This window comes from Arabidopsis lyrata (genome assembly GCF_000004255.2).
Source record: "Arabidopsis lyrata subsp. lyrata unplaced genomic scaffold ARALYscaffold_1, whole genome shotgun sequence".
NCBI classification, from domain to species: Eukaryota; Viridiplantae; Streptophyta; class Magnoliopsida; order Brassicales; family Brassicaceae; genus Arabidopsis; species Arabidopsis lyrata.
This window is the reverse complement of record NW_003302555.1, coordinates 26,607,022-26,633,289: the sequence shown is the minus strand read 5'-3', so window position 1 is coordinate 26,633,289 and position 26,268 is coordinate 26,607,022. Positions and strand designations below refer to the sequence as shown.

At 36.1% G+C, this 26,268-nt stretch overlaps 5 protein-coding genes across 5 annotated transcripts; 2 read left to right on the top strand and 3 right to left on the bottom strand.

The window, feature by feature from the left end:
- Positions 1-6,160: 6,160 nt before the first annotated feature.
- LOC9330340 (pectinesterase inhibitor 1) lies at positions 6,161-6,995 on the bottom strand. Its single transcript, XM_002891551.2, has one exon. The coding sequence runs from the start codon at positions 6,774-6,776 to the stop codon at positions 6,219-6,221; it is 558 nt and encodes a 185-aa protein (XP_002891597.1). The 5' UTR covers positions 6,777-6,995; the 3' UTR covers positions 6,161-6,218.
- Positions 6,996-8,699: 1,704 nt separating this feature from the next.
- LOC9327659 lies at positions 8,700-10,942 on the top strand. Its single transcript, XM_021010542.1, has 4 exons — positions 8,700-8,736; positions 8,840-9,696; positions 9,781-10,389; positions 10,628-10,942. Exons 1-4 carry the CDS (start codon positions 8,700-8,702, stop codon positions 10,940-10,942), a joined length of 1,818 nt encoding a protein of 605 aa, XP_020866201.1.
- Positions 10,943-11,116: 174 nt separating this feature from the next.
- Positions 11,117-11,892, top strand: LOC110224523. Its single transcript, XM_021010649.1, has one exon. The coding sequence runs from the start codon at positions 11,137-11,139 to the stop codon at positions 11,881-11,883; it is 747 nt and encodes a 248-aa protein (XP_020866308.1). The 5' UTR covers positions 11,117-11,136; the 3' UTR covers positions 11,884-11,892.
- A 287-nt stretch (positions 11,893-12,179) lies between these two features.
- Positions 12,180-13,862, bottom strand: LOC110224632. The gene is made up of 2 exons (XM_021011002.1): positions 12,416-13,862; positions 12,180-12,334 (listed from the first exon to the last, which is right to left on the bottom strand). Exon 1 carries the CDS (start codon positions 13,858-13,860, stop codon positions 12,421-12,423), a length of 1,440 nt encoding a protein of 479 aa, XP_020866661.1. The 5' UTR covers positions 13,861-13,862; the 3' UTR covers positions 12,180-12,334; positions 12,416-12,420.
- Positions 13,863-16,805: 2,943 nt separating this feature from the next.
- On the bottom strand, positions 16,806-25,880 carry LOC9327658 (probable pectinesterase/pectinesterase inhibitor 42). The gene is made up of 3 exons (XM_021011173.1): positions 25,208-25,880; positions 17,688-17,952; positions 16,806-17,583 (listed from the first exon to the last, which is right to left on the bottom strand). The coding sequence occupies exons 1-3, from the start codon at positions 25,853-25,855 to the stop codon at positions 16,892-16,894; spliced, it is 1,605 nt and encodes a 534-aa protein (XP_020866832.1). The 5' UTR covers positions 25,856-25,880; the 3' UTR covers positions 16,806-16,891.
- Between the last annotated feature and the right edge of the window lie 388 nt (positions 25,881-26,268).

The window sequence follows — 26,268 nt, the reverse complement described above, 5'->3', positions numbered from 1 at the left end:
AATCATGAAAAATATTAATTATTTTTTAATCATTATATTTCACCTTTCAATCTCTCATCTAACAAATAAGATACATATTCTATTATTCCTATGTCCAAACTTCATTGTGTTGTATGACTAAATAATATTTCCATTAGAGCTGTCAAAACGAGTTGATTCGTCCATTTAAGCCTGTTTTGCAATAGGCAAAATATATTTTGGCATGTAGTTAGTCTGTCCGCACGACCCGCGGATAGCATATATAAAACACAAATCCGTCGCGCGAATGTATGCTGATTTGCGGGGTTATCTGTGGATTTTGTTTAAATAATTTTAGAGTAACCAAAATTTAAAATTCTACTAAAATAAATAAATTAAATTTTTTTAGAGAAAATAATCTTATATTATCCAATTGACGAAAATGTGTGTTCAACGTTCTCGATCGATTAAAATATTTAGACAATGCTTCAGAATCATATCATAAATAAGAACATTAATAAAATAAATGAGTTTTTTGGCCGGACGGGTTTGGCGGGACGGGTTTTTGAATCAACAATAATAAAAAGATTAAAATATCATTAATCCACCGCTTCAATACGGATTAAATCCTTTTTTTTTATTACCACAAATATTAGACATATTAAATCAGTCTCATTTAGAAAAGATTGTATAAAACCAAAAGATTGTCCCGTGGTATAATGTTACTTAATAACAATATTTATAAAATTTTAAAATATCATTAACATGCCGCTTTAATACATACTAAATCTTTAGTTTATTAAAATATAAATGTCTTAGAGAATGATATGATTTGTAAACTTTTATATACAATAAATAATTATTAAATTTTAAAATAAAAACAAATCACGGGACGGGTTAAGAAATTACGGAATGGGTTATATTTCGGAAAGGATTTATATGACGGACGAATTTGAATTAATATTTATATACCGCTTTAATACGGGTTAAATCCTCAGTTTATTAATAATAGTCTCGTGGACTCGTGATATACCGTTACTTAATAACAATTGTAAACTATAATATAAATAAATATGTTATATGGAGATACAATTTACAAAATATTTTTATACTAACTTTCAAATTAAATCATCCCGCGGTGTACCGCAGGTTAAAATCTAGTTAACCATCATATTTCAGTAACGCTATTTAAATTCAACTAATGGTGTCTCAAATTATTGTTTTGTGTCACTTTTGTAAAAATTTACCATTAGGGGAGGGAGACATACATACAACCAAAAACCCTATTCAAAGTCAATCGTAATTGCTATTTTAGAAACTGTTCAAAAGAACCAAGTAGAAAGCCCAAAGTTTGTTTAGCCAGAAAAAATACATTAGCCCAAACTACTCTTTTTCTAAACTTGATATTTGAATTGTTCAAAACAAATTTAGTGATTATGCACTTTTCGAGAAGAAGACTATGCAAAGAAGTTTGAGTATGCTTCGAAGCAACATATCAAATAAAGGGCAATATATATCTCCATAATTGTTGCGCCCAAGGTCGAATGCTATAGAGTAGCCATCATGTATTATAGTCTTTGTTTATATTTTATCTATGCCTCTTCTACACTCATTCTTATTGATTTTCGTTTTCTTCAATTCGTCATTTTTAACAACTATTTGTCACATGCAACTTTTTAATTCTTTTTAAGGTCTTAAAACTTTGTTATAGAACTTTTGTCTTATTTGCTAAAAAAATAAGGACAACGAACAGCTTTAAGCCTTTTTTATGAACAATTTCAAGATCATATACAAAGATGAAGTAGATGCATAATTTTTTGTGGAAAGCTTTAGTTTACTATTTGTTAAATTGCTAAACATAAATGATCTGCATAGTAATCTTGTCATATGTAGACATATGATCTAATAGAAGCACATAAAGAAGATCTCCTCTTGTTATTGGACAATTTCCTCACCCGATATAGATTGCTTTTGTTTTTACATTTAACTTACAATAAAAAACATTTGCTTTGTTTTGGATTTTTATCTTTGCTCCTACATATATGTTTTAATTTTTTTTCGTGTTGTTCAATCTTTAAAAAATGGCATAACTCATAATGTGTTAATTTAGCATTTTCACCTATCATTGATTTTACTCCATAGGGTGCGTTTAGCAATGACTGCATAGTGATAAAGAATTGTACTGGTGGTAGATTGCTGTTATTAATATGAACCTGAGACCATTTCTGTATTTGTTGGAGAGGTAACAAGTCGTTGTAATTCACCGTTTAATGTCAAATTTTCAAAGAGAAATTGACAGATAATATCTTTTATTCAGTACGTTAACTCATACACAGCGAATTAACATAAGAGAAACGATATTATCATAGCCCTTTTTCGTACGGAACTCCACTTGCTTTCAGCCACGATTCTCCATCTAATAGCTTGGTAACAGTGAATTTTGCATCCTCTTTAGAAACCGTAATAACTCTAAACCCTGTCCACTTTACCCTTTTGCTAGTCACAGCTCCTGGACTCCTATTTTGATATTCGCTGCAGTAACGCTTTGCTAAAGTCGAACCTAGCCCTCAAGTCTCGAAGCAAATCGTCCGTGGACAGGGTAGAACCAGGAGGATCCGGTCTTTTCACCTTTTTGGCTCGTTTCTTCTTCTTCTGAGCCATTGCGCCTTGCATCGCTAGCTGAAGCAGCCTCGCTGCCTCCTCGGAATCAAAGAAGACCTCCTCGTCTTTCACCTCGGGGAGATTAGGCAGCTTGGGCGCTTCCTGCCAATGAGAACCCCCAGCTTCACCCACTACTGGGGGATGCCTACCTTTCTTGTCAACGCCACCTCGGGTTCTTCAGGCAAATCTAGATCCCGAGCTATATCAGCAACTGCATCCTCCTGAGCCATGAAACGGCTCGGGTCTTCTTGTTCATGGGAAGCTGCCTCTGCATCACTATCCCGACGCGATACGACTCTCTGATCCGAAGTACTCACCTCGGGATCACTTGAAGAACTCTATACCATCCTCCTCTTGTGGATCGGAGGAAGGTTATCACCTCGGGATGAATCACTTAAAGTTGGAAAGCATTTTGCCTCGGGAGTATCGGTTGAAGTTACGAGTTAATCGGAAAAACAAGTTTCTAGATCGGGAAACTCAACCTAAAGATCTAATCACGGCGAGGATACGACGGAATATAGGCTGGAAAAAGAAAAAAACAAAAGAAATCAAGATCAGAGAAAAGAGAGAGCGAACCTTAAGAGTTTTCTTCGAAGTTGCGAAATGGTAAAGTGAGTCGAGAGTTGTGCATTTATAGAGTCTCCAAGCTTGTCGGGTGCGCATGAGCTCGGAGAAGTGCGTCGCATCCGCACAAATCTCGGGAATCATTAAAGGACGTTTCCGCTTCTCGAGAAGAAAACTCAACCGTCACATGCAACGGAAGATGAAGCGTCAAAAGATCCAAAACACTGAAGAATATGAACTGTCAATGATGAAAAGCTTGGGAAGATAAATTGCCTCGGCATTCAAAAGTAGCTCGGGACAAAAGGTTAAACGGCTCGGTCATTTCGTCCATGAAGCTCGTCATACTTGCTGCCCAAGACAAAGAGCTGGGGGGCTAACTATTGGGGCGGATTTAATCCACCTCTTACAGCCGAGCCAAACATCACCTCGGGGATACCTAGCTTCATCTCCTCTCGCAACCGAGCCGATCATCACCTCGAGGGTACTTAGCTTCGCCTCCCCGCCTCAGGTGCAGTTTATAGGAGGATGCCTCGGGCACTGTCCACATCGCCTCGGGGATGATTCGTATCGCTACTCAACTGGCCCCGAAGCAATATCCCGTGTTGATGCCCGAGCCGTCGCTACTAGTTAGCTTGAGGCAACATCTCGTGTTGACGCCCAAGCCGTTATTACTAGTTACCTCGAGGCCATCTTTAAGGCGGATACTGACAATGAAGCCCGAGGAGAAGCTTCAAAATAACCCGAGTCAGTCTTATTGTATCGTCCGAGGAAAACACTTGGAAAATATTCGTCTCAAAAGATCAATTCTGAATAGCACAATATCATTTCCGAAAATGAAGGATCATTTCCGAGATACTCGGAAATGATAAAGAAGAATCTCGAAGGATCAAGACAAATCAGGAAATCTTCCAAAAGTCTTCGAAGAATAAGGAAAATATCCTTATCCACGATATTCTAAACCGACTCTGAGGAAAATAGAAATCTTCCGGGAATATCGCTGGAGAGGCAGTTTATCATCTCTATATAAGACAACTCAAGGACTTCAAAAAGGGAACATAAGTAAAAATGCTCTAGACTTCAGACTATAAAGAGCTCTGATATTCAAAAGCAATCACCGCAAAAAAGCAAACACTTTTCTTTTCTTATTCAACTCTTTTGTACGATCAAAACACTTTTTTCATCGATAATATCAAGAACATCATCTTTGGTCATCAAGTTTTTCTATTCTTCTTTGAGAATTCCCGCATATCGTATCCCTAAAAGAAACCCTAAGAAAAAATTCGATTGTGTAAGTTTCGACTTCCACAGGGTTGATGGTGGTTAAGCAGGCGACGAAGGCTGAAGGACCGAGCACGGAGGCGACTGTGAATGAGCTATGTGAGTAGGCACGGACAGCACTTGAGATAGACTTGGAGAGAAACAGATTGGTTCCTCTTGAAGTGATTTGGTTCACGGAGCTTGTAAGCTGAAAAGAAAACTCGTTTCCACAAATTGAACATGTCAGGAAGTGTAAAGCCGTCTGCTTCGAATATCTAAGCATAAATAAGCACTTTGCATTAACGAGTACCCAAAAAAAAACACATGGTGTGGCTGATCGATATGGTCGCAACCATTGATAGCATACGCATCCAAACACGCGGAGCTTCATATAAATTTGTGGTTGATTGAACAACTTGGCATAAGGAGACATGCCACGTAATACCTTGGTCGTTTTTCTATTGATCAAATACACCGCAATAGCAAATGCATAAGGCCAATACGCCTTGGGAACCGATGCATGTGTGAGAAGGGTGAGACCCGTTTCCACAATATGACGATGTTTTCTCTCGAAGATGCTATTATGTTCTGGCGTATTTGGTGGCGTGGTAAGATGAGAGATGCCACGTATCGTCAAGTACGACTGCAATGTAATAAATTCGCCCCCATTATCCAAATATTAGGTGCGAATCCGACTCTGGAACTGGGTCTCCACAAACTCTTTAAATGCAACGAACACCTCTTTTACTTGTTTTTTTTTTTGTTTCAATGGACATAGTCATGTATATCTAGTAAAGTGATCAATAATAACCAGGTAATACATGAAATGATCAACAGAATAGTGTGAAGCCAAATAGAAATGTAAGTCAAACAATGACAAATAAGGAACATACACGAGTTACTGTGTACGTGAGGGATGCTACATCACATTCTCTCTCTCCATTATCCTAATTAAAACTAGTAATGTTTTATTTTCATAATATATTTTTAAACAAACTAAAAACGTTATATAGAGTGCATACATTGTATTTTAAATTTTATGTACTTTATTCGCATGTGATCATATACGTACTCTTGCAAATTTGGTAAATTAAAATAAAATTTGTTTAGTTTGACAAATATATGTAATTTGTTTTTGATATTTTTGTGTATGTACACATATGCACACCATTTATTACTTTGTACGTACACATGAGTACATGATATCGTTAATTTCAAATTGTCTTTAACAACAAAATTAAAATTAATATTAAATAAATTATTATTTAAAGTCAAAAATTAAAATATGAAAAATGGTCTTAAACGACAGAATAAAATAAATTTTAATTAAAAGTACAAAAATAAAACACATATTTATAAAAGAGGGTGGAAAATAATAATAATAATATTTTTTTTTTATTATTTCTATTATTTCATTTTTTAACGAGACATTGTACCTAAATGAAACGCCTAACTGATTTGTACATAAACATTTTACATCGGTTACGTGGACAGGGGCATTTTTGTCAAAAAATACCTTAATAGCTAAAACATTTAAAGTGAGAATGACTTTGCCAAATAATGAAAATAAAACATGGTCTTAGGACCTTACTCGTAAATTACATATATTATTATGTCTAGCTAATGGATTAGATTCAAACATGAATGAATAGCGATAGGGCCAAGTTAAACATAAAAAAACTTTTTATATCTTTATTAATTTTTATATATTTAAAAGGGATAATGACAACGACCATAATAATATTATTATTATTATAGATTACGAGAATTACATAATCTTAATTTTTTTTTCTTATGCAATGTTCGAGAATCACAAATATAATGTTAGACAGATCTGCAATAACATTACTTTTCGTTATAAATAATTTTGGTATTGGTTTCATTGTTGACAAATCATCGGTACACGTAGACATATTTGTCATTGTTGCACTGACCATAGAGTTTACGCTGGCATAGTCTTTGGCAGCCAAATATTTGAGGGCTTTATCACGATTGGCTAGAGCATCTTCATATACTTCTATGCATACAGAATATTTAGACTCAATATCCCGCGTGTAGCCTCCTGATAATTTAAATTGCTTCAGCGTATCCGAAATATTTCGAGCCTGATAATTGAGCAAAAATTTGAAGAGACCAGAAAAATCTAATCTAGTAATTTCAGGGTTTGGTTTTAGAATCTCAAAACATAATGAAGAATTGATATCTTGTTGGGTGCATATGAAGTGGATCTCATCTTTTGTAACCATCGTACTAAACCTTGCATACGATGAGACAACAAAAAAGAGTAAAACCACTAAACAAGCCGATGAAAAGTTTTTAGCGACGTATGCAACCATTTTTCTTGTTCTATGTGTTTTGGAATTTATGTGAGATTTATATAGGCTGAAAAATATCTTCAAAATTAAATGCTAACAGATTATGTACCATAGTAAAATGATTTAATTTATTAGCAATATGTCAAACTGTTGAATGTTTTTTTTTTGGATAGTTTGACCATTTCTTTTAAGTAAGAAAGTAATTTGATTTTGATTTGATTTGATTTAACAACAATATGACAACACATTAGATAATCACGTTTTAAATTTAGATGATAAATAAATTAAGGGAAAATTGGAAATAAAGGATATCTACTTAAAAATTTGTCCATATATCCCCTTTTTTTGTAGATTGGTCAAATAGGTTTTTAAAAATAAAAAACCCAATTTTACCCTCATTTTCTCACAAATTTCATTTTAAAAATAAAACTTCCTAATTGGTTTTACAAAATTAAAATAGAAATAATAAAATCACAAAAACTCCAAATGAAAGAGAGTCTTTCACGAAGACCTAATAAAAGACTTGTTTGACGAAAAGAAGAAAAAAAAAAACATCTGTCGGGAAATTCCTCTGTCTTCTCTCAATCGTCGCCGCCGGCGATTCCTCTGTCTTCTCTCAATCGTCGTCGCCGGCGATTCCTCTGCCGTCTCTGTGTCTGGCGCCGTCTTGCTTCCTCTTGATTTCAGCTTGAAGCTTCCTATTGGTTCGTCTCTCTCCTCTGTTGTCTTCTATTGGTTCGTCTCTCTCCTTTCTTGTTCTCTCGATTTAGTGTAATTTGCAAGAGTTTATTTCAGTTTGCATGTAGATTTGTTAAATTCTTTGAATTCGTGTAGTTCAGATTTGAAGTTTCAATTTTGTGAGTTTTAAAATTCCAAATTTCAATTGCTTGTAGATTCCTTTGTTTGTTTTGTTCCTAGATTCCTTTAATGCGTTTCAAGTGTCACAACATCAATTATTGATTAAGTCTTCTATCTCTTTGATTCATGTTAATGTATATGTGTTTGTGAATCTCTTTTAAGACGCAACTGTAAATTTTGCGATTTAACATTAGCTTATCAGTTAGCAATAGCTAGCTATGGTTTTTTCTTAAAAAATTTCGGGTAGAGGAATCATTGGCTAATATCTATCTAAGGTTAGAAATAAGATTGATGCCAGGAAAAGAAACGCAGATTACTCTAATGGTCTAGAAAAAATTGCTCTTTCCATTCTCTTTCATTGTCATAAGAACCTATGTATACGCTGATCATGATAGCTGTGTTATAATTTCTGATCAACTAAACAGAGCCAAAGGTATACAAGCTAAATTGAAATAAAAGCGTGGATAGCAATAGCGGATATTTGTTATGCATTGTGGTTTTCGATGGGCTGAAAGAATTTGCTTAGGCATGTTTTGCTTTGCTAGCATGTAAAAACGATAATTTAGTTTGACTGAATTACTATGATCTATATATCCATATCACCATTGCTTAAGAAGGGAAACTGCTAGACTGGAATCACATTGTTATTTTTTCCGACGTTGCTTGAGTTTGAAAAAGGCTTAGCTTGAATCATTCTTTGATCTTAAAATAATCTCCTCAAACGTAGGAGTGTATTAGTTGCTCTATATATTTGGTTATGTTCTTTGAATTTGTGTCACTCGTTTAGAGATTTCAGTTTTTGTGTTGTAAAACTCCAAATTTTAATTGCTAATTGATTTATTAAGTCCTCTAGCTCTTTGAATCATCTTTGTGTATAATCTTGTAGATGTCTCCATTTAGTGAGATATACATGCCTCAAACTGTGATAATGGAATATGTAAAAATTTAGATTGAGGAAAGATTCACGTTGTTTAGGGTCTTATTTTTATATCAAGTGTTTTGTCTCTTAATAACTTTAAATATTTGATAAAGTTAGTTTGTTCTCTATTTTCAGGTTTTGGATCTACATTACATCAAAGGTTATCAATGGAAAACAATCTAGGAAGCACGAGTAAGACATCAAGTACTTTAACATACTAATTTTTGTTTGCTAACTGCAACTATGCACTATAATTAGTCATCACTGTGAATGGTTTTATTTACATATGTTTGTTTTTTATGTGCAGCCACTACTAAGGAGTTTCCCAAGCTCCTTTTCGGACATGGTAAAGAGCCTGAAGTTGAGAAAATTAACAACAGCTGCAGATTATCGATACTTAGGAAAATCAAGGATGCTTTGCCAATAGAGTATGAGAAAGTGAAGTCTGATCCTCTGTTTGCACAAGTCTTCGCCATATACGAAAATGGTTTACATTATTCGGGTCGTCTGGTGCACAGCCTAATGTGTAGACAATTGGTAACAAGAAAACAACATGAGCTCTGGTTTGTGTTTGGAAACAAGCCTCTCCGATTTTCTTTGCAAGAGTTCTACGCAGTGACTGGGCTGAAATACAATGATGATTTCAAGTATGATTTAGATACTTGGAAAGATGATAAGGGGTTTTGGAGCAAGTTGCTGAAAAGAGAGGAGAAGATATGCATTAAGACGATGATGTCTACGCATCTAGGAGCAGTTCACAAGTGGTGTAAAGTAGATAGGATTAGATTTGTCTATTTGTGTGTGATTGCTGGTTTGGTAATTGCGAAAGATGAGAAGAAAGCTATTCCAGTACATTACATCAAATTGGTGATGGATCTTGAGAAGTTAAGGGCGTATCCTTGGGGTTTACATTCGTTTGACTATCTTGTCGAGTCGATCACAAACGCAAAAAAGGACTTGAAGAAGACTAAAAGCTACGCCCTTGATGGTTTCTCAATTGCACTACAGATATGGGCTATGGAAGCAGTTCCTAAAATAGGAGGAATATTAGGAGTGAAGCTTAACAAGAACTTGGGAGCTTCTCTTAGATGTTCTAACTGGAAAGGGGCAGCAAAAGTTTCTTATCAAGAAATTATCGAATTAGAGACAGGAATGACAGCAGAGGTTAGTAGCTTAATTTTCATACATATATACTCAACAATTCATATGGGTTTGCTGCATTTCTGATAAGTAAAAATTATTCTGCAGGATATTGTATATCCATACATTTCCATCACAGGAAATTATGATGTATATGAGTCAGTGGATTTCCTGAGGCAAGGTGAGAACAGTGATGTTGCTTTGAAGAACTTAAACGCTTTGATAAGAACTGGTTATGATTTTTCTGACTTTGAGTGGGATGCTGTTGAGAGTCCTGATGTCGAGGAAGAAACGATAGATGAGGATTTAGTAGAAGATGGCTATGTGGAAGGTCAAGGTGAGATACATACAAATGACAAGGAAGAGGCGAATGTCACTGTTGAAGGTAGCCTACTCTCTGGTTTGCAGAGTAATGAGCATGAAATGGCGACAAGTTCAAAGAAGAGAAGGAGTAAGGACGGTGACCACGGTGCACAGACAAGGAAGATGAAACTGTTATGTCAAAGAGCTCCAGCCGCACCACATGGTTTTGATGAAGAGATGAAAACATTCATCAGAGAAATGTTTGAAACTTCTTTCAAGCATTTTGGGCAAGAAGTAAGCAACAAATTAGGAAAGATAGAGCTAGATGTAGCAACACTCAAGAAAGCAGTGATCACTATGGATGAGAATTCGAAAAAAGACAAGGCACCACCATTCGGTAATGGTCAACCAGTGGTACGTTAAAAATAAAAACCAAAGCTTCTGTTGTTGTATTTTAGCATTGTATGACATTGTAATTCTGTTATATGTTTTGTGTTTGTAGCTTTCGTAAGAAGTAAAAACTTATGTAAAACCTTGTAATTAGGCTATTTAGTAACTTATGCATTATAATATTTAAAGGCATGTATTGTAATTTCAGACTTAGTTATTTTGTTTGTTTTTGTTTTGATATTTACATTGACTGTCTTTGCAGGACGATAATTGTCTGTTTCATGAATTATTCACCCGTCCGGGTGAAATAGACCTTAATATGGATTCGCAAGATCCAGATTTTCTGCAAAAAGAAATGGGGCATCTTTCTCAAAAATCACAAGCACCGGGTTTTGATCCATCACAGGGTATATTTTCACAAAACCTCGAGAAACAACAGCGCAAAGACGACACTGCAGAGTTTATGGATTGGAATGATAAGGGTGATTCGGGTAAATATGACGCTGACGCGGTGTTGGTATACTTACCTGAAGCTAGATGGACTGCTTTTGAAGCATGGTTTAGGAACGTAAAGTAAGTCCTATGATTCTAATTTTATATCTTTTAAATATACCTGATTGTATAATTGTTTATTCTTTTTGTTTTACCTTCATTACAGTCGTGATGTTCCAAAACTCGGTCCATCTCATCTAACTGATGCACTATTTAAGCGTCTGATTGATCAAAAAGAATGGCTAGGCAACGATGTAAGTTTTACTATTTTTTTTTTTCATGACTGATTACGTATTCATTTCGATAAATACTAACTTGTTTTTAAAAATAATTGCAACGCAGGAAATAGATGCAGTACTGTACTTACATCGGGAATCCACATCTTTACGCCGACTGAATTCAGCTCGTGTTGGGTTTATGAGTTGCGAGTTTAGCGCGCGAATCAAAAACGAATACCCAAAGTTCATGAAAAATAAAAAGACCCACAAATGGGATAGTCGGCTTATTGATTTCGTCACCGGTGAGTCCCCATCTCATGGAAAGACGGGTAAAAGTTGGGCTTTGGATTTCGACAGAATTTATGCTCCGGTAAACGTCAATAATAGTCACTGGATTTCTATTTGCGTCAACTTTGTTTTAAGAACTGTTGAAGTCTTCGATTGTTTCGGCAACAACAACAGAAGAAACGTGGAAATGTTTGCATACATCATCCCAAGGATTGTGAAAGACGTGCACGGGAAGGTATATGGAAAAGTCCCTCTATTGACACAATATGAGATAATAAACGTCAAGGTGCCTAAAAATCTGAACACTACTATGTGTGATTGCGGAGTGTATGCATTGAAACACATTGAGTGTCATATGCTTAATCTAAGCATGGATTTGATAAACGATGGGAACATCAAAGAGGCGCGCATGAAGATTGCTGTAGACCTTTGGGAGGCTGCTCATGATCCTATCTTAATTGAGCGAATGAAGAACTATAAACCTCCACATCAATCGTCGGATATCCTTGAAATTGATTGAGATTAATTAGCATTATGGTGTTTTTTTTTGTCCTACTCTTGCGACATGTATTTTGTATGACCTTTGTTTTTTTTTTCCTAATTATTTAGGCGTTTTATGAAAGTAAGTTCCTTGATTTCGTCTCTAATATCTCCTATTAGCTCATGTATAATTTGATCCATTACAAACTTGATTATGAACACAAACATTAGAGACAAACGCAGGAACAAAAAATGATCATAAGTAGAAGTGAATCTATTGTTCAAAACTAAACCACAAACTTAACTAATACTGAATCCATAAATCAAAACACAAAAACAAAAATATAAGTATAAGTGAATGTAATACTCAAAAAAGCAAAACGAAAATTATTAGAATAAAATCAAAAACTAAGAACTGAACCCCGCAACCTCCCATGGTAGTGAATCGGAAAAACATGAAGCTGCTCATAATTTGAAGTTGCTTTCTAATCCTGTAAATTAAAAACAAAACCGTTAGCAAAAGACAATTTTTAAAGTCTCTATTTAAGATTACAACCAGTAGTTAGACAAACCTTAATCATATAGCTATGTCACATGTTGTTCGATTATGGCCTTCTTTTCCACAACGACTACACCTATGTCTCTTTGACAATTGTGATTGTTGTGACGCTTTTATCTTGTCTTCAGCCGTTTCATATCTTCGTTTTCTTCGTCGACCAGGTTGTCTTCTTGTTTCAGGTGGTAACACAATTGCAGCTGCAACCTCCTCTGGGACACGCCATTCTTCTTCGGGAACACCAATTGGATTAATAGTTTCCTCATATAACGATCTCCAAGTGGCAGTGGTATACACATCATCAGCATATGGGTATATACACTTGCCTATCGCATAAGCTCCTTTTATAGCGTGTCTACAAGGAAGTTTCCCTATCTCAAACTTCCCACATGAACATGTTCTTCTTTCCAAGTCAACGACGAAGTCGAATCCGTTTGCTTTAACATGTAATCTGTTACTAGTAATCGGATAAACTTTAAAAAATTTACCTTTCTCTATTCTTCTAGAAATCTTTTTCTCCACCTCAATAGTCAACGGATCTTTTTGCTTTGCACTTAATACTCTTCGCTCATAAAACCAACGTGTCAACATCTCCCTAATGCTGTCTAACAAAGGAATTATCGGATACTCTCTAGGTGATCTCAAAGCAGAATTGATTGATTCTGCAGGGTTGTTGGTGTTAATGTCGTATCTAAATCCCGGAAAGTGGCAGCGAGCCCATTTTTCAACATTAGCATCGTCTAAGTATGCACCAATCGCTGGACTGATGTTGCAAATATCCTCGAACAACTTCTCAAACTGAGTAACTCTATAGGATTTAGACGCTTTTGCAACCATACCAGCCACACCCCTTCCACTGTGATATGTAATAACATTACCGATCAAGTGGTGGATGCAAATACCATGGGAAGCTAACGGATAGATTTTTTCAAGCGATTTACTGATCGACAAATGCCTATCTGACACAAAAGCTAAACCTTGATCATCCGCTATGAGTGTCTTAAGTTGCAAGAAAAACCACTCCCATGATGCATCATTCTCAGAACGAGCAACGCCAAATGCGATTGGATACAAATTAGAGTTACCATCTACGGCTGTAGCAACCAGAAGAACTCCTTTGTATTTACTCTTCAAAAATGTACCGTCAACAACAATCACTTTCCGAATTGACTTGTAAAACCCTCTAATTGACTGACCAAAAGATATGAATAGATATTGGAATCTACCATCACAATCAACTTCATAATTTGTATACGTACCGGGATTAGCTGCTTGTAGCATGTACAAGTATTTTGGTATCTTACCATAACTTTTCTCAGGAATTCCTCTGACTTCATTAACTGCATACTCACGAGACTCCCACGCCTGCGAATAATTAAGCTCGTGTCCATACTGTGACCGAATAAGATTGATGATATCATTCGGTTTAGGTCCTTCCAACACACCTTCATAATTATGCATAATGATATGTCCAATCGTTTTTGCTGAAGGTGTTCGACAGAATTTACTTTTCTTGGAAGGAGCACATGTATGGTTACCCACGTACTTGTTGATTTTTAAATACGAAGACCGCTCTAAACACTCAGCTCGAAGTCGCCACTTGCAGCCAACATCTATGCATCGTATACACCACAGTTTTGTATCAGACTTTGTAATCCTGTAGTCACAGTTATACTTCATCGCATACAATTCCATGGTTGACTGTAACAATTCTTTGCTTCTGAAATACTGACCCTGGCTCACACAAGAATACTGTGACGACGATCCGATTCCATGGCCAACAATAGCATTTTTTGGAGTTTTGAAACTATCGGCATTCTTTCTAGTTTCTTTCACACCCCATGATGACAAAATATTGTCGACATTAACATCATCATCTCCATCGTCGACATTAACATCATCATCTCCATCGTCGACACTAACATCATCATCTCCATTACTTGCAGCGTCGGGTTCCTTATTCTTTATCTCCACCATTGAACGTCACACATAACTTGATCGTATTTTTCCTTTTACAGTACGAAAGGAAATTACTAACCTGTCTGTTATTCATCATTACAACAGGAGGACAATCCAAGCTAAGATCCGTGGGTAAGTAACTTAACTCCACATCAACTGTACTCTGTTCTATTCCATAGTCTTCTGCAACAATCGCTTGTAACTCTTCAAAAGTTGTAGTCGTTTCCAAACTCAACAATCTCCCACGATTTTTTTCATCAATAATAAATCTCCACTCTTTCTTGTTATACAATCTCCACACACCACTCCTTACGTAGATGTGCATCGAGAAATCGTTGATCAAAAACGGGAAAATTTGAAGGAAAACGTGTTCTTAGCTTTTTAGAAACGAAAGTGGTGGACTAAGACGTGTAGGATTAAGACGTATAGCTTTTTAGGGTTTAAAAAACGTTTTAGGTTTTAATCTTAGTCTAAAAACCGTAGACAACAACTTCTACATCTTGTAGATCGTAATCTAAACAATAAATAATCATTTAAATCGTAATCTAAAAAAATATTTTGTTTCCTTTTCTGAATATTTACTTTCTATATTTAGAGCATTCTAAAAATTACAGAAATCGAAATCTACAATACCGTAGAATTTACATTCTAAACGTAGATTACAATTTCTAACGATGGCAGAAGATGTAGAAATTATTAGAACGTCTATTCTAAAACATTTAGAATATAGAGAAAAACGTAGAATGCATGTTCTAAATATTTTAGATTATTGATTTTCGGATTTCTAAAATTCTCAGAACAGAAATCTAATCTGAAATATGTAGAACATGTACAAAAATGCAGAATACACATTCTGAGTTTCGCAGAACGCTAGAAAACGTATTCTACCAAAATTAGATGAAACTTTATCTATCAAAAAATCAACTTTTTTTAAACCAATTCTAAAAAATTATACTTCAAATCACCTCTACTCTTGTATATCTACCTGTTTTTATGGTTATTTTTTTTAAAAAACAATTAAATTAGGGTGTAGGGGTAAAATCGTCCAAACTGACAATCTCACAAAAAAGGTGTATATGGACAAATTTTTAAGTAGATATCCTTTATTTCCAATTTTCCCATAAATTAAATCATTTTATGGAGTTGTCTAAATTTCAGAGGTTGAATGCTATAGAGTAGCCATCATGTATTATAGTCTTTGTTTATATTTTATCTATGCCTCTTCTACACTCATTCCTCTTGATTTTTTCGTTCTCTTCAATTCGTCATGTTTTAACAACTATTTGTCACATGCAACTTTTTAATTCTTTTTAAGCTCTTAAAACTTTGTTATAGAACTTTCTTCTTATTTGCTCAAAATAAAGGACAATGAACGGCTTTAAGGTTTTTTTATGAACAATTTCAAGATCATTTTCAAAGATGGAGTAGATGCATAATTTTTTGTGGAAAGTTTTAGTTTACTATTTGTTAAATTGCTAAACATAAATGATCTGCATTGTAATCTTGTCATGTAGACATATGATCTAATAGAAGCACATAAAGAAGATCTCCTCTTGTTATATAATTAGACAATTTCCTCACCTGATATAGATTGCTTTTGTTTTTACATTTAACTTACAATAAAAAAAACATTTGCTTTTTTTTTGGATTTTTATCTTGGGTGAATTAGCTCAGTGGCCATATTTAGACCAAAAATAAAGAATTTAGCCATCTGATTTAAGTAATTCAGTAAGTAACTAAAAACCCTAAATAACTACAAGTTTAGCCCTGCATTATTTCTCTATTTTTTCAATTGCCACAACTCTAAAACACAGCTTTTTTGTCATCGGAGCTACAGTCTTTTGCCATTACCGGCGGCAACGTTGCAGAGAAACCGACAAAATATCTGAGCGTTGAGCATGTTTGCGTATAGAAGTTTCGATTCGTGGTCGAATGAGCCTGGATTAGATCTAAAGAGAACGAAATCAAAAATTTTGATTGAATACCCTAAGACGGAAGAATGAAGTCGGAGAGGATTCCTGAAGAATACGACGTCGAGATCTGGATTCGACGGTGGAGAAAGGAAGAGACGAGGGTGGTGTGAGGAGATTACATAGCCGGGATTAGAAACTGATGAGGACCGTGTAAGGGGGGGGTATAAATGTGTATATTACATAATATATACAGAATATCGTTGCCTCTTTTTTTTATGGTTACTTACTTAATTTGTTGTTTTTTGTGGTTATTTACTCCAATTTTCCTTTTATCTTTCCTCCTAGGTATATGTTTTCCTTTTTTATACCTCATGTTTAGTAGAAACATAATAGAAAAATTAGGAATTATAAAATATAGTATTCGAAACATTAAAAATAAAATTTAACCACCCAACTAGCGGGCCTCTCCCTAGTTTTCTATATCGTAGAAGAAATTTCCTTTTGGTAGTTTAGATATTAAGGAATAATAGATAATAAAAAATAGAGTAATTGATAGATAATATCTTTTATTAAGTACGTTGACTCATACATTGTGAATTAGCATAAGAGGAACGATATTATCATAGTCCTTTTTTGTACGGGGCTCCACTTGCTTTCAGCCACGATTTTCCATCTAATAGCTTGCTAACAGTTAATTTTGCGGCCTCGTTAGGATCCGTAAGAACTCTAAACCCTCTCCACTTTACCCTTTTGCTAGTCACAGCTCCTGGACCCATGTTTTGATATTCGCCGTAGTAGAGAGTTGATAGACCAGTTGTTCCTTCCCAAGGAGTCCAGCCTGCGGGATCAACTAAATCACCGATAAAAGATTGTAGAATCACAACTGTTGAATACTTCTTCCATGGACGACCAAAAAACGTCTTCACAGTTGCTTTAACCAGATCTAGATCAGGACTTGTAGTGATATTGCATTTTTGAATGGAGAAGCCCGAGTTGTCGTCCTCACTTTCGCGTGACTGAGCGGTTATCACATTGCTCTGCCCCTTCCTCGGTTGTCTTGCTACAATTTGGCAGAATTGGAAGACGGCCGCGGCGTTTCCACAGATAAAATCTACAGTGCCGGTAATAAAGAACTCCCTATAAAATTGGCGGTGTCTGTGAGGATACAACGTATCCTGATACCCCTCGATACGGCATCGGTAAATAACGGATATATCACCACTCACACGGAGGGCAACAGCTTGTCCCTTTGCCGGTCCGGCCGTGTTCCGGAAGCACATGTCTATTCCGATGAAGCCATCACCATTAGAAGCTGCAATTGTATGTTTGGTATAATTATGGTTGTTAAGAATGTAATAGTTTGGTATAAAGAATAGAAAACTATAAACTATTCAAGAAGAGAACACAAATTCTTACCAACAGTTGCGGTTTGGAACGTTGATTTACCATCGTTACAGCTTAAATTGCCCGTGATGATGGTTGAATCTTGACCATCACCGATGAGAGTTAAATTGGTTTTCATACTCCCAATGCGGACGATTTCATCATAGACGCCTGTCTTTATATAAATGACGAATCTCTTTCTACCGTGTTCAGGTGCCGCTGCAATGGCCGCATTCACTGTGTTGTAATTTCCGCTCCCATCTTTTGCGACCACAAAATCGGCAATCTTCTTTAGAACCTGATTTTTAAGAAACGGAAGAAATTATATTAGCAATAGATAAAAAAAAAAGGATAAATGTTTTTCACGATTGTTGACATCGGAAAAAGAGAATTGTTTCTCCATTATTGCTCGATTACTCTCCTTCCCGAGGAAGAAAGAAAAGAAACATTGGGTTTTAGGCCTTAGATTTACGGGCTGTTATTTCATGGGTCTATGTTGGTTTTTGAGTTTTTTTTTGTTTTTCTTAATTATAGTGAGCCTTTTGTAATAATGATGCCTGTTGTAAACTGTGTTGTTCTATTGATTAATGAATGAGATTTCGATACATATATATACATGATGAGAGGAGACAAATCCCCATTGGGCTAGTAAACCCTAAAGCCCAAAAGCCCACTAAGTACAATATAGGCCGTCATAAGGAGAATCTTCCGTCATAAGGAGAATCTTCAAGAACATGGACATGGGCCTTCTAGAATATGCATAAGGTCCACGGTTATGGAGTCCATCCAACATGTGGTTTATAACACTCCCCCTTGGATGACATAACCGTGTAGATGCCAAAGGATCTCAGTAATACGCTTGGGGATGCTGCCTTATTAAAACCTTACCAGGAAAACCCATTGGGACAAAACCATGGTTAAGGAAAAAGAGTACAGCACGTATTACTCCCCCTGTTTTGGTCATCCCTGCAAGTCCTTAAGTCTCCGCATTCCAATTTGATGCGTGAGCTTCCTCAATGTCGATGTTGGTAATGCCTTGGTAAAGAGATCGGCTGAGTTGTCGCTGGATCGAACTTGTACCACTCGAACTTCTCCATCCCTTTGCAAGTCATGCGTGAAGAAGAACTTTGTTAGAATGTGCTTCGTCCGATCTCCCTTGATGTAGCCGTCCTTGAGCTGAGCGATACAGGCGTGTTGTCTCCTCATATGATGGTCTTTGATGTTGTAGTAGCTGCGCCTTGAAGAAGGCTGCCTACGTACCCTTGGAAGGGATCAAGCCACACGTAGTTCCTATCTATTGACCATGCCATAATCTGATTTTACCTGCATCAGCAAAACAAACTAAACCAAAGCAAACTAGACCTTCTTTGGTTAAATCAGTATAGAATAAAACCCAAATAAACAAACATAGGAAGAATAGAATTTAAAATTTAACCAAACCTTCCTTCAAACCTTTCTAGTGCCTTTGGGTTGATCATGAACTAAATTTAGGCAAAGGAGGTTCACGGCAAAACATATGTCTGGTCTAGTGTGGCTAGCCAAGTACATTAACGCTCCTATGGCACTAAGGTATGGCACTTCTGGATCGAGAACTTCTTCCTCATCCTTTTTTGGACCGAATGGATCACTATCCAATCCGAGGCTTCTCACCACCATTGGGCTGCTCAATGGGTGGGCCTGGTCCATATTGAATCTCTTGAGTACTTTTTCAGTATATGCCTTTTGATGCACAAGGATTCCATTATTCACGTACTCAAGTTGCAATCCCAAACAGAATTTTGTCTTGCCTAGGTCTTTCATCTCGAATTCTTTCTTTAGATATTTGACTGTTTGGGCGATTTCCCCAGAGGTTCCAAGGATGTTCAAATCATCCACATATACTGCTATTATCACAAACCCTTCGTTTGCAAATTTCTTTATGAAGATACATGGACTGATGGGATCATTCTTATAACCTTCTCTGACTAGGTACTCGCTTAATCTATTGTACCACATGCGTCCACTTTGTTTCAGTCCATAAAGTGATTTGTTCAGCCTTATGCAGTATTGGTCTCGAGACCCTTTCTTATCTTTATCTTTGAGCTCAATACCCTCTGGTAATCTCATATATATCATCCAGTGGACTTATATAAATATGCAGGCATTACATCCATTAGCCGCAAATCAAGTCTTTTTCTTTATATAGCCAGACTTAGCAAAATTTAAATGTCTTAGCATCCACCACAGGGGAGTATGTTTCTTCATAATCTATCCCCGGTCTTTGTGAGAATCCTTGTGCTACAAGCCGTGCCTTATATCTCACGATTTCATTATTCTCATTTCTCTTCTTCACAAAGACCCATTTGTGTCCTACTGGTTTTTACATCGAATGGTGTCCTTAAGGTCGGACCAAACTCATTCCTTTTCTTAATGATTCTTAGCTCCACGTTTTATGGTCTTGTACCATTTAATCAATCAAGTCTTTGAGTGCACTCTAGTATAGACGTGGGCTCCTGATCCTCATTTATATTCATAAATTCAAGTGCTACCTTGCATGCAAAATCATCTTATGTCGACATTTCTTATATGTTCCATTATGTTCCAGACATGATATAATCGATTTGAGATTTATTATGGTCAGGACCTTTAATACTTTGCAGCTTGGCGTCCCAAGCTACATTATATGGTACCTGTACCTTAGAGCCGGCCGGCCTTATCTCCATGTCTGGGATGGTTTCCTTAGTAACCTCGGATTCCTATTGCACCTTTCTTTAATTTCCGAGGGTTTTTATCATTGGAACTTATTGGTCTACCACGTTTCTTTCGTGTGTTAGACTCGGTAGCAATTTCATTGATTCCCTTTTGGATATCAATACGTACTGGTGCATTACAAGCTGGTATGTACGTTTTTGTAATTTTCTTTGGGTCAGCAAAGGAATCTGGCAATTGATTAGCTAGCTTTTCAAATGTATAATCTTATGGACCTCTGATTCTCATGCCAGAGTCCGAGGATCTTGCCAATTTAAGGATGTTTGATTCCATTATATTTCTTTTATTGCTTTACCCAGCTTGTTCGTCTCTCCACCTATAGTAGGAAATTCGGATTCATTCAAATGACAATCCGCGTATCTAGCCTTAAATAGATCACCCGTAGTTGGCTCTAGATACTTAATAATGGTGGGAGAATCAAATCCAACATATATTCCCATCCTCCTTTGAGGTCCCATCTTTGTTTCTATGTGGTGGAGCAATCGGTACATATATGGCACACCCGAAAGTCTTTAGATGGGATATGTCTGGCTCATGACCCATAAGTAATTGGGATGGTGAATATCTATGTTCACTAGATGGCCTTATGCGTATAAGTTCTGATGCATGTAAAACAGCGTGTCCCCAAGCGGCTACTGGGAGCTTCGACCTCATGAGTAATGGTCGAGCTATCAATTGAATTCGTTTAATGAAGGATTCCGCTAATCCATTCTGTGTATGTACATGTGCTACGGGATGTTCCACACTTACCCCCATGGACATACAGTAGTCATTAAACGCTTGGGACGTGAATTCACCGGCATTGTCTAGACGTATAGTCTTAAGCGGAAAATCTGGAAAGTGGGCTCGCAGTCTTATTATCTGGGCCAATAACCTAGCAAACACTTGGTTTCTAGTAGATAGGAGACAAACATGCGACCATCTTGTCGATGCATCAATGAGGACCATACATATATCTCCTTGTATCCTTTCCAGAAATTTTAAGGTCTCTTTATTTACCTTAGCCGGTGATGGCCTTATAATGAGTTTCCCTTGTGAACATGCTTCACACGTGAGATTCTTAGGGATAACTCTTTTCTCTCTTAGGGTGTGCCCCTTTGAATTAGTTATTAGTTTACGCATCATACTATGACCCGGATGGCCAAGCCGGTCATGCCATAAAGTGAATTTCTCGATGAACTCTTTGTTCATTGCCATATTAGCTTCGATCATATCGATTTTAGCATAGTAGAGACCAGTGGATAATGCGGGTATAGTCTCTTAGGACTTTCTTATGTCCTTGGATGATCTCAATTATATTTAGGAATTCTTTGTTCCCTTCACCCTTTGTTTCAATATGGAAACCATTCAATCTTATATTTTTGAAACTTGACAAGCTCCTCTTCGAGCTGGGTGAATATAGGGCATCGCTTATTTCAAGATGCGTGCCCTTTGATAAAAGTATATGGGCATGACCATGGCCCTCAATAAGACTAGCTATACCCGCTATGGTGCTAATATTGGCATTTTTCATTATGAGATTTAGGAAAATATCTCTTATCTTTTGTGTGGCTCCACTATCCACCACAATTATGTTCTTGTCCTCGGCCATTTCTTATATGGACAAGAATCATGTTCTAAACATAAAATAATATAAAATAAATTCAAGCAAATAACAATCAATGAACACATAAAATGCAAAGAAAAACATAGAGGTTTTGATGTCGAAGTAAGATTTATCAACTTGATTCTTTTATGCAATCAGAAGTTTCATACTCTATTAGATCATCTTGATCATGTTCACCATCTTTATATACCAAATGGGCTTTAGAATTCTTCCCTTTTACACTCTCTTGATAGAGGTCACAACGGTGTTTGGAAGTCCTACATATCTTAGCCCAATGGTTTCCCATTCCATATCTATGGTATACTCATTTGGTCGAGTGTTGTGGTTTGGAAATACCACATCGTCCTCGCCCTCGACCACGGCCGGAATTGGGTCTACATCCACGGTTATAGTGGTTCCCATGGCCGGATGAGTTATAGTGGCCACAACCACGTCCTTTCAATACCACATCTATGGCATACTCATTTGGTCGAGTGTTGTGGTTTGGAAATACCACATCGTCCTCGCCCTCGACCACGGCCGGAATTGGGTCTACATCCACGGTTATAGTGGTTCCCACGGCCGGATGAGTTATAGTGGCCACAACCACGTCCTTTCCATCCACCACGGTCACGGCCGTGTGGTCTATCACTTTAGACGTGGTTAGATTCTTTGGATTCTTTCTTATCCTCTGCGGCCTTATTGGCATTAGGTAATGGGGTTAATCTATGAGGTCGTAACTCACTGTTTTTATCTGTAAGTCATTATTTTTATTTTTTTTTTCATCTAGCAATAGACTCATCCACGGACTTATAGTCCTGGATTATGAGACTCTCAATAAGATGGTGGCTAATATTGCCTTGTATCTATCTTTCTCTCTTGGCATTCTTACCTTATTAGATACATTCACCAAGTCCTTTTGACTTTAGGATAATCTTAGTATCCATTGCCCATTTTAAAATAATTATCTCCTAAGAGATTTAGGGCAGTAAAGTACAAGTTGTAATTCAACATCTACAAGGAAAAGTTTTGAGTCAAAATCATGTAATCGTTAGTGTCATGCGGTATTTGAGACCGAACCATGAATCGATTTACTTAGGGATTTGACTTTCCTCTTTTGCTTATGATTAGATTTCCTCTTTTGATTAGGATTAACTTTTCCTTTTCCTTTTAGGATTTACTTTCCTCTTTACTTTAGGATTAATTTTCCTATTTCACTTATGATTTTAGATTTTAAGATTTCCTATTTTAATTAGGATTTGGAAATTTTCTATTTCTTAAAGTTTTCCTATCTTGAATAGGATTTATGAATTTCCTAATTTAATTAGGATTTAGAGTACAATAGGATTTAGGATTTTATTTAGGTTTTCATGCTTTCTATTAGGATTTTAAAGTTTCCTATTTTATTGAGGATTTTAAGATTCCCTATTTAGGATTTAGGGTTGTTAAGATTTCCTATTATCTAGGGTTTCCTATTTTATTTAGGATTTTAAGGTTTCCTAGATTTTAGGGTTTCCTATTTTATTTAGGATTTTAGGTTTTAGGGTTTTGAGATTTCTTTTAGGATTATCTTTTCTAAGTTTTCTAGGGTTCATGCAATTTTAGTTTTAGGGTGTTAAGCATGTAATCAATCAAAGGAGCAAACAATCTAACAACCTAAACAATCTCAATCAAGCCGATTTAAACTTATGGAATTTTTTGGATTAGATTCGTTTTAGGTTTTAGGTTTTTAGACCTTTAAAGTTTCGGTTATTAGCTTATGTATTTTCGTTTTGCGATTTTAGGTTTAGACAATTAAAACTTCTCTAGCAACTTAGGCGAGTTTAGCTTAAGCGATAATCAACTTTTTCTAGCAACCTAAACGAGTCAAACAATCGAGCAAACAAGCAATCGGATCAAACAAGCAATCAAATCATACAAGCAAAGCAATCACTTAATCAATCATCATTCGTTTTAGGGTTTCTCTTTGCTTAACTTTCAAGTTCAATTGTTGGTTCTTTAGCTTTAGGGTTTTGATGTTACCTTTCACCTTATGGGGTTGTATGGACTAGAACCGGGAGCTAAAGACCTCGGTAACTCACGCTGCTGCAACGAACCGCAAACAGTACCACGATGAACAGTACCGCGATGAACAGTACCGCGATGAACAGTACCGCGATGAACAGTGCCGCGATGAACAGTGTCGGCGATGAACAGTGTCGACGATGAACAGTACGGCGATGAACAGTACCGAGATGAACAGTGTCGGTGATGAACAGTGCCGCGATTTTTAGGGTTAGGGTTTTAGGGTTTTCGTTAAGAGCAAGTCGTGCTGATAACGTGTTGTAAACTGTGTTGTTCTATTGATTAATGAATGAAATTTCGATACATATATATACATGATGAGAGGAGACAAATCCCCATTGGGCTAGTAAACCCTAAAGCCCAAAAGCCCACTAAGTACAATATAGGCCGTCATAAGGAGAATCTTCAAGAACATGGGCATGGGCCTTCTAGGACATGGACATGGGCCTTCTAGAATATGCATAAGGTCCACGGTTATGGAGTCCATCCAACATGTGGTTTATAACAATGCCCACATATAAACGTTTTTATCAGAAACATTGGGCTTTAGATTTATGGGCTATTATTTTATGGGCCCGTCTTGGTTTTTGGGGTTTTTGTTAAGTTTTTACATAGTTATATAGGCCTTTTGTGATTATGATACCCAAGTAAGAATATTTCTATAAGAAAATTTAATGCAATATATTTACAAGAATTTTTTTCTTAAAATTTTTAAGTGAAAAATGAGCCAGCTTTATAAGAACAAACATGTAAAATAAAAATAAAACATTGGGCTTTAGATTTCTAGGATGTTATTTAATGGGCTCATATTGGTCTTTGGAGTTCTTTTGGTTAAGGTTTTACATAACTATAGTGGGCATTTTGTGATCATGATGTCCAAGTATGAACGTTTATATCAAAAAGTTTAATGTAAAGTTTTTATCTGAATTTTTTTTTTAAAACAACCAAAAATAATACTACTTTTTTTTACTGAAAATAAACCAGCTTTATAAGAACAAACATCCAAAACTAAAATGAAAATAATTAACTTTTTTCATAATCAAATTAGTTTACTTAGGCTATTAATATCTATTATAAAATGTGTATATATATATATATATATAAATATACGGTTTTTAAACTATAACTTAAAAATATTAGGGTTCCTTTTTATTACCTCAGGATTAAGATATAGATATTTCTTGTCAACGTTGGATAACCAAGACGGGCCATTGGGAACCACCGACTTAAGTTCGGTGTCGTCTCTCGGAGAAGTGGAGATAAAAATTGCCAAAGCTACTCTTGCCTTAGAATAAAGGTCTTCAAGCTCTGGCTCGACCCGACGTTTATAGGCACCTTCACCAATTCCGTCGATACATGTGATGTAGCTAGTAAGAACGCCACTAAGCCAAGTGTGGATGTTTTCGTAAGATCCAAGATTAAGGCTTTCTCCTCCTAAGAGTTCTTCCACTGAACGGATCATCCTATCTTTTGCTGACTCCATCATCTCTTCAAATAGATTTGTGTCCTCCTTCACACCAAGCATATCATTCTCCATTTCCTCAAGTAGTTTTGTGTCTTCCATCACACCAATCATAGCCATGTCGATCCTCCACACGGAATTCTTCAAAATGATGATCAATAAGTCACAACATCTCATCTCCGAGAGTGACGAGGATACCCTCTTGAGCTCCAACAAAAGATTTTGACATGACTGTTTGTCGTCATATCCTTTGCAAACTCCGATCACCGTTGTTATGAACCCGTTGATGTTGTCATCTTCAAGGCGGACTAGATCGGAGTGGGCTTGTGAGAACATTATCATCACAACAAAAACAGCGGAAAGCTTCGTATGAACCAACATTTTTGAAGGGGTTTTTTTTTTCCTTCACTCTTTAGTGAATTTAGATCATGGCAACTAAGAAAAGAAGAGTTATGGTGGTCCTTTTAAACAAACAAAACAACTTAATTAATTTAAATAATTGTATTTGTAATTTTTAAGTTATAAAATAAATGATAACCTTTATTAATTTAAATGATTTTATGCCATTTACTGATTGTTGCAAATACGGTAATATCTTCATCAACTAATGCTCTCACCAATTGTTCTTTAGTTTTAGTATGATTTCACTTTAGTTACTATTTATCCAAATTTAAAAAATTCAGAAAAAGACAAACATGTGGACATAAACTAAACTAAATGTTCATATATATAAGTATAATTGACAAATGAATAAT

Bases quoted from the DNA above. Each gene is read 5' to 3' on its own strand.
- LOC110224632 (XM_021011002.1), bottom strand. From the start codon at position 13,860: ATGCATAATTATGAAGGTGTGTTGGAAGGACCTAAACCGAATGATATC.
- LOC9327659 (XM_021010542.1), top strand. From the start codon at position 8,700: ATGGAAAACAATCTAGGAAGCACGAGTAAGACATCAA. The intron at 8,737-8,839 runs GTACTTTAACAT...TTTTATGTGCAG, and splicing joins AAGCACGAGTAAGACATCAA to CCACTACTAAGGAGTTTCCC. The intron at 9,697-9,780 runs GTTAGTAGCTTA...ATTATTCTGCAG, and splicing joins AGACAGGAATGACAGCAGAG to GATATTGTATATCCATACAT.
- LOC9330340 (XM_002891551.2), bottom strand. From the start codon at position 6,776: ATGGTTGCATACGTCGCTAAAAACTTTTCATCGGCTTGTTTAGTGGTT.
- LOC9327658 (XM_021011173.1), bottom strand. From the start codon at position 25,855: ATGATAATGTTCTCACAAGCCCACTCCGATCTAGTCCGCCTTGAAGAT. The intron at 17,953-25,207 runs GTAATAAAAAGG...CTTAAAAATCAG, and splicing joins ATCTATATCTTAATCCTGAG to GTTCTAAAGAAGATTGCCGA. The intron at 17,584-17,687 runs GTAAGAATTTGT...ATACAATTGCAG, and splicing joins GTTCCAAACCGCAACTGTTG to CTTCTAATGGTGATGGCTTC.
- LOC110224523 (XM_021010649.1), top strand. From the start codon at position 11,137: ATGACTGATTACGTATTCATTTCGATAAATACTAACTTGTTTTTAAAA.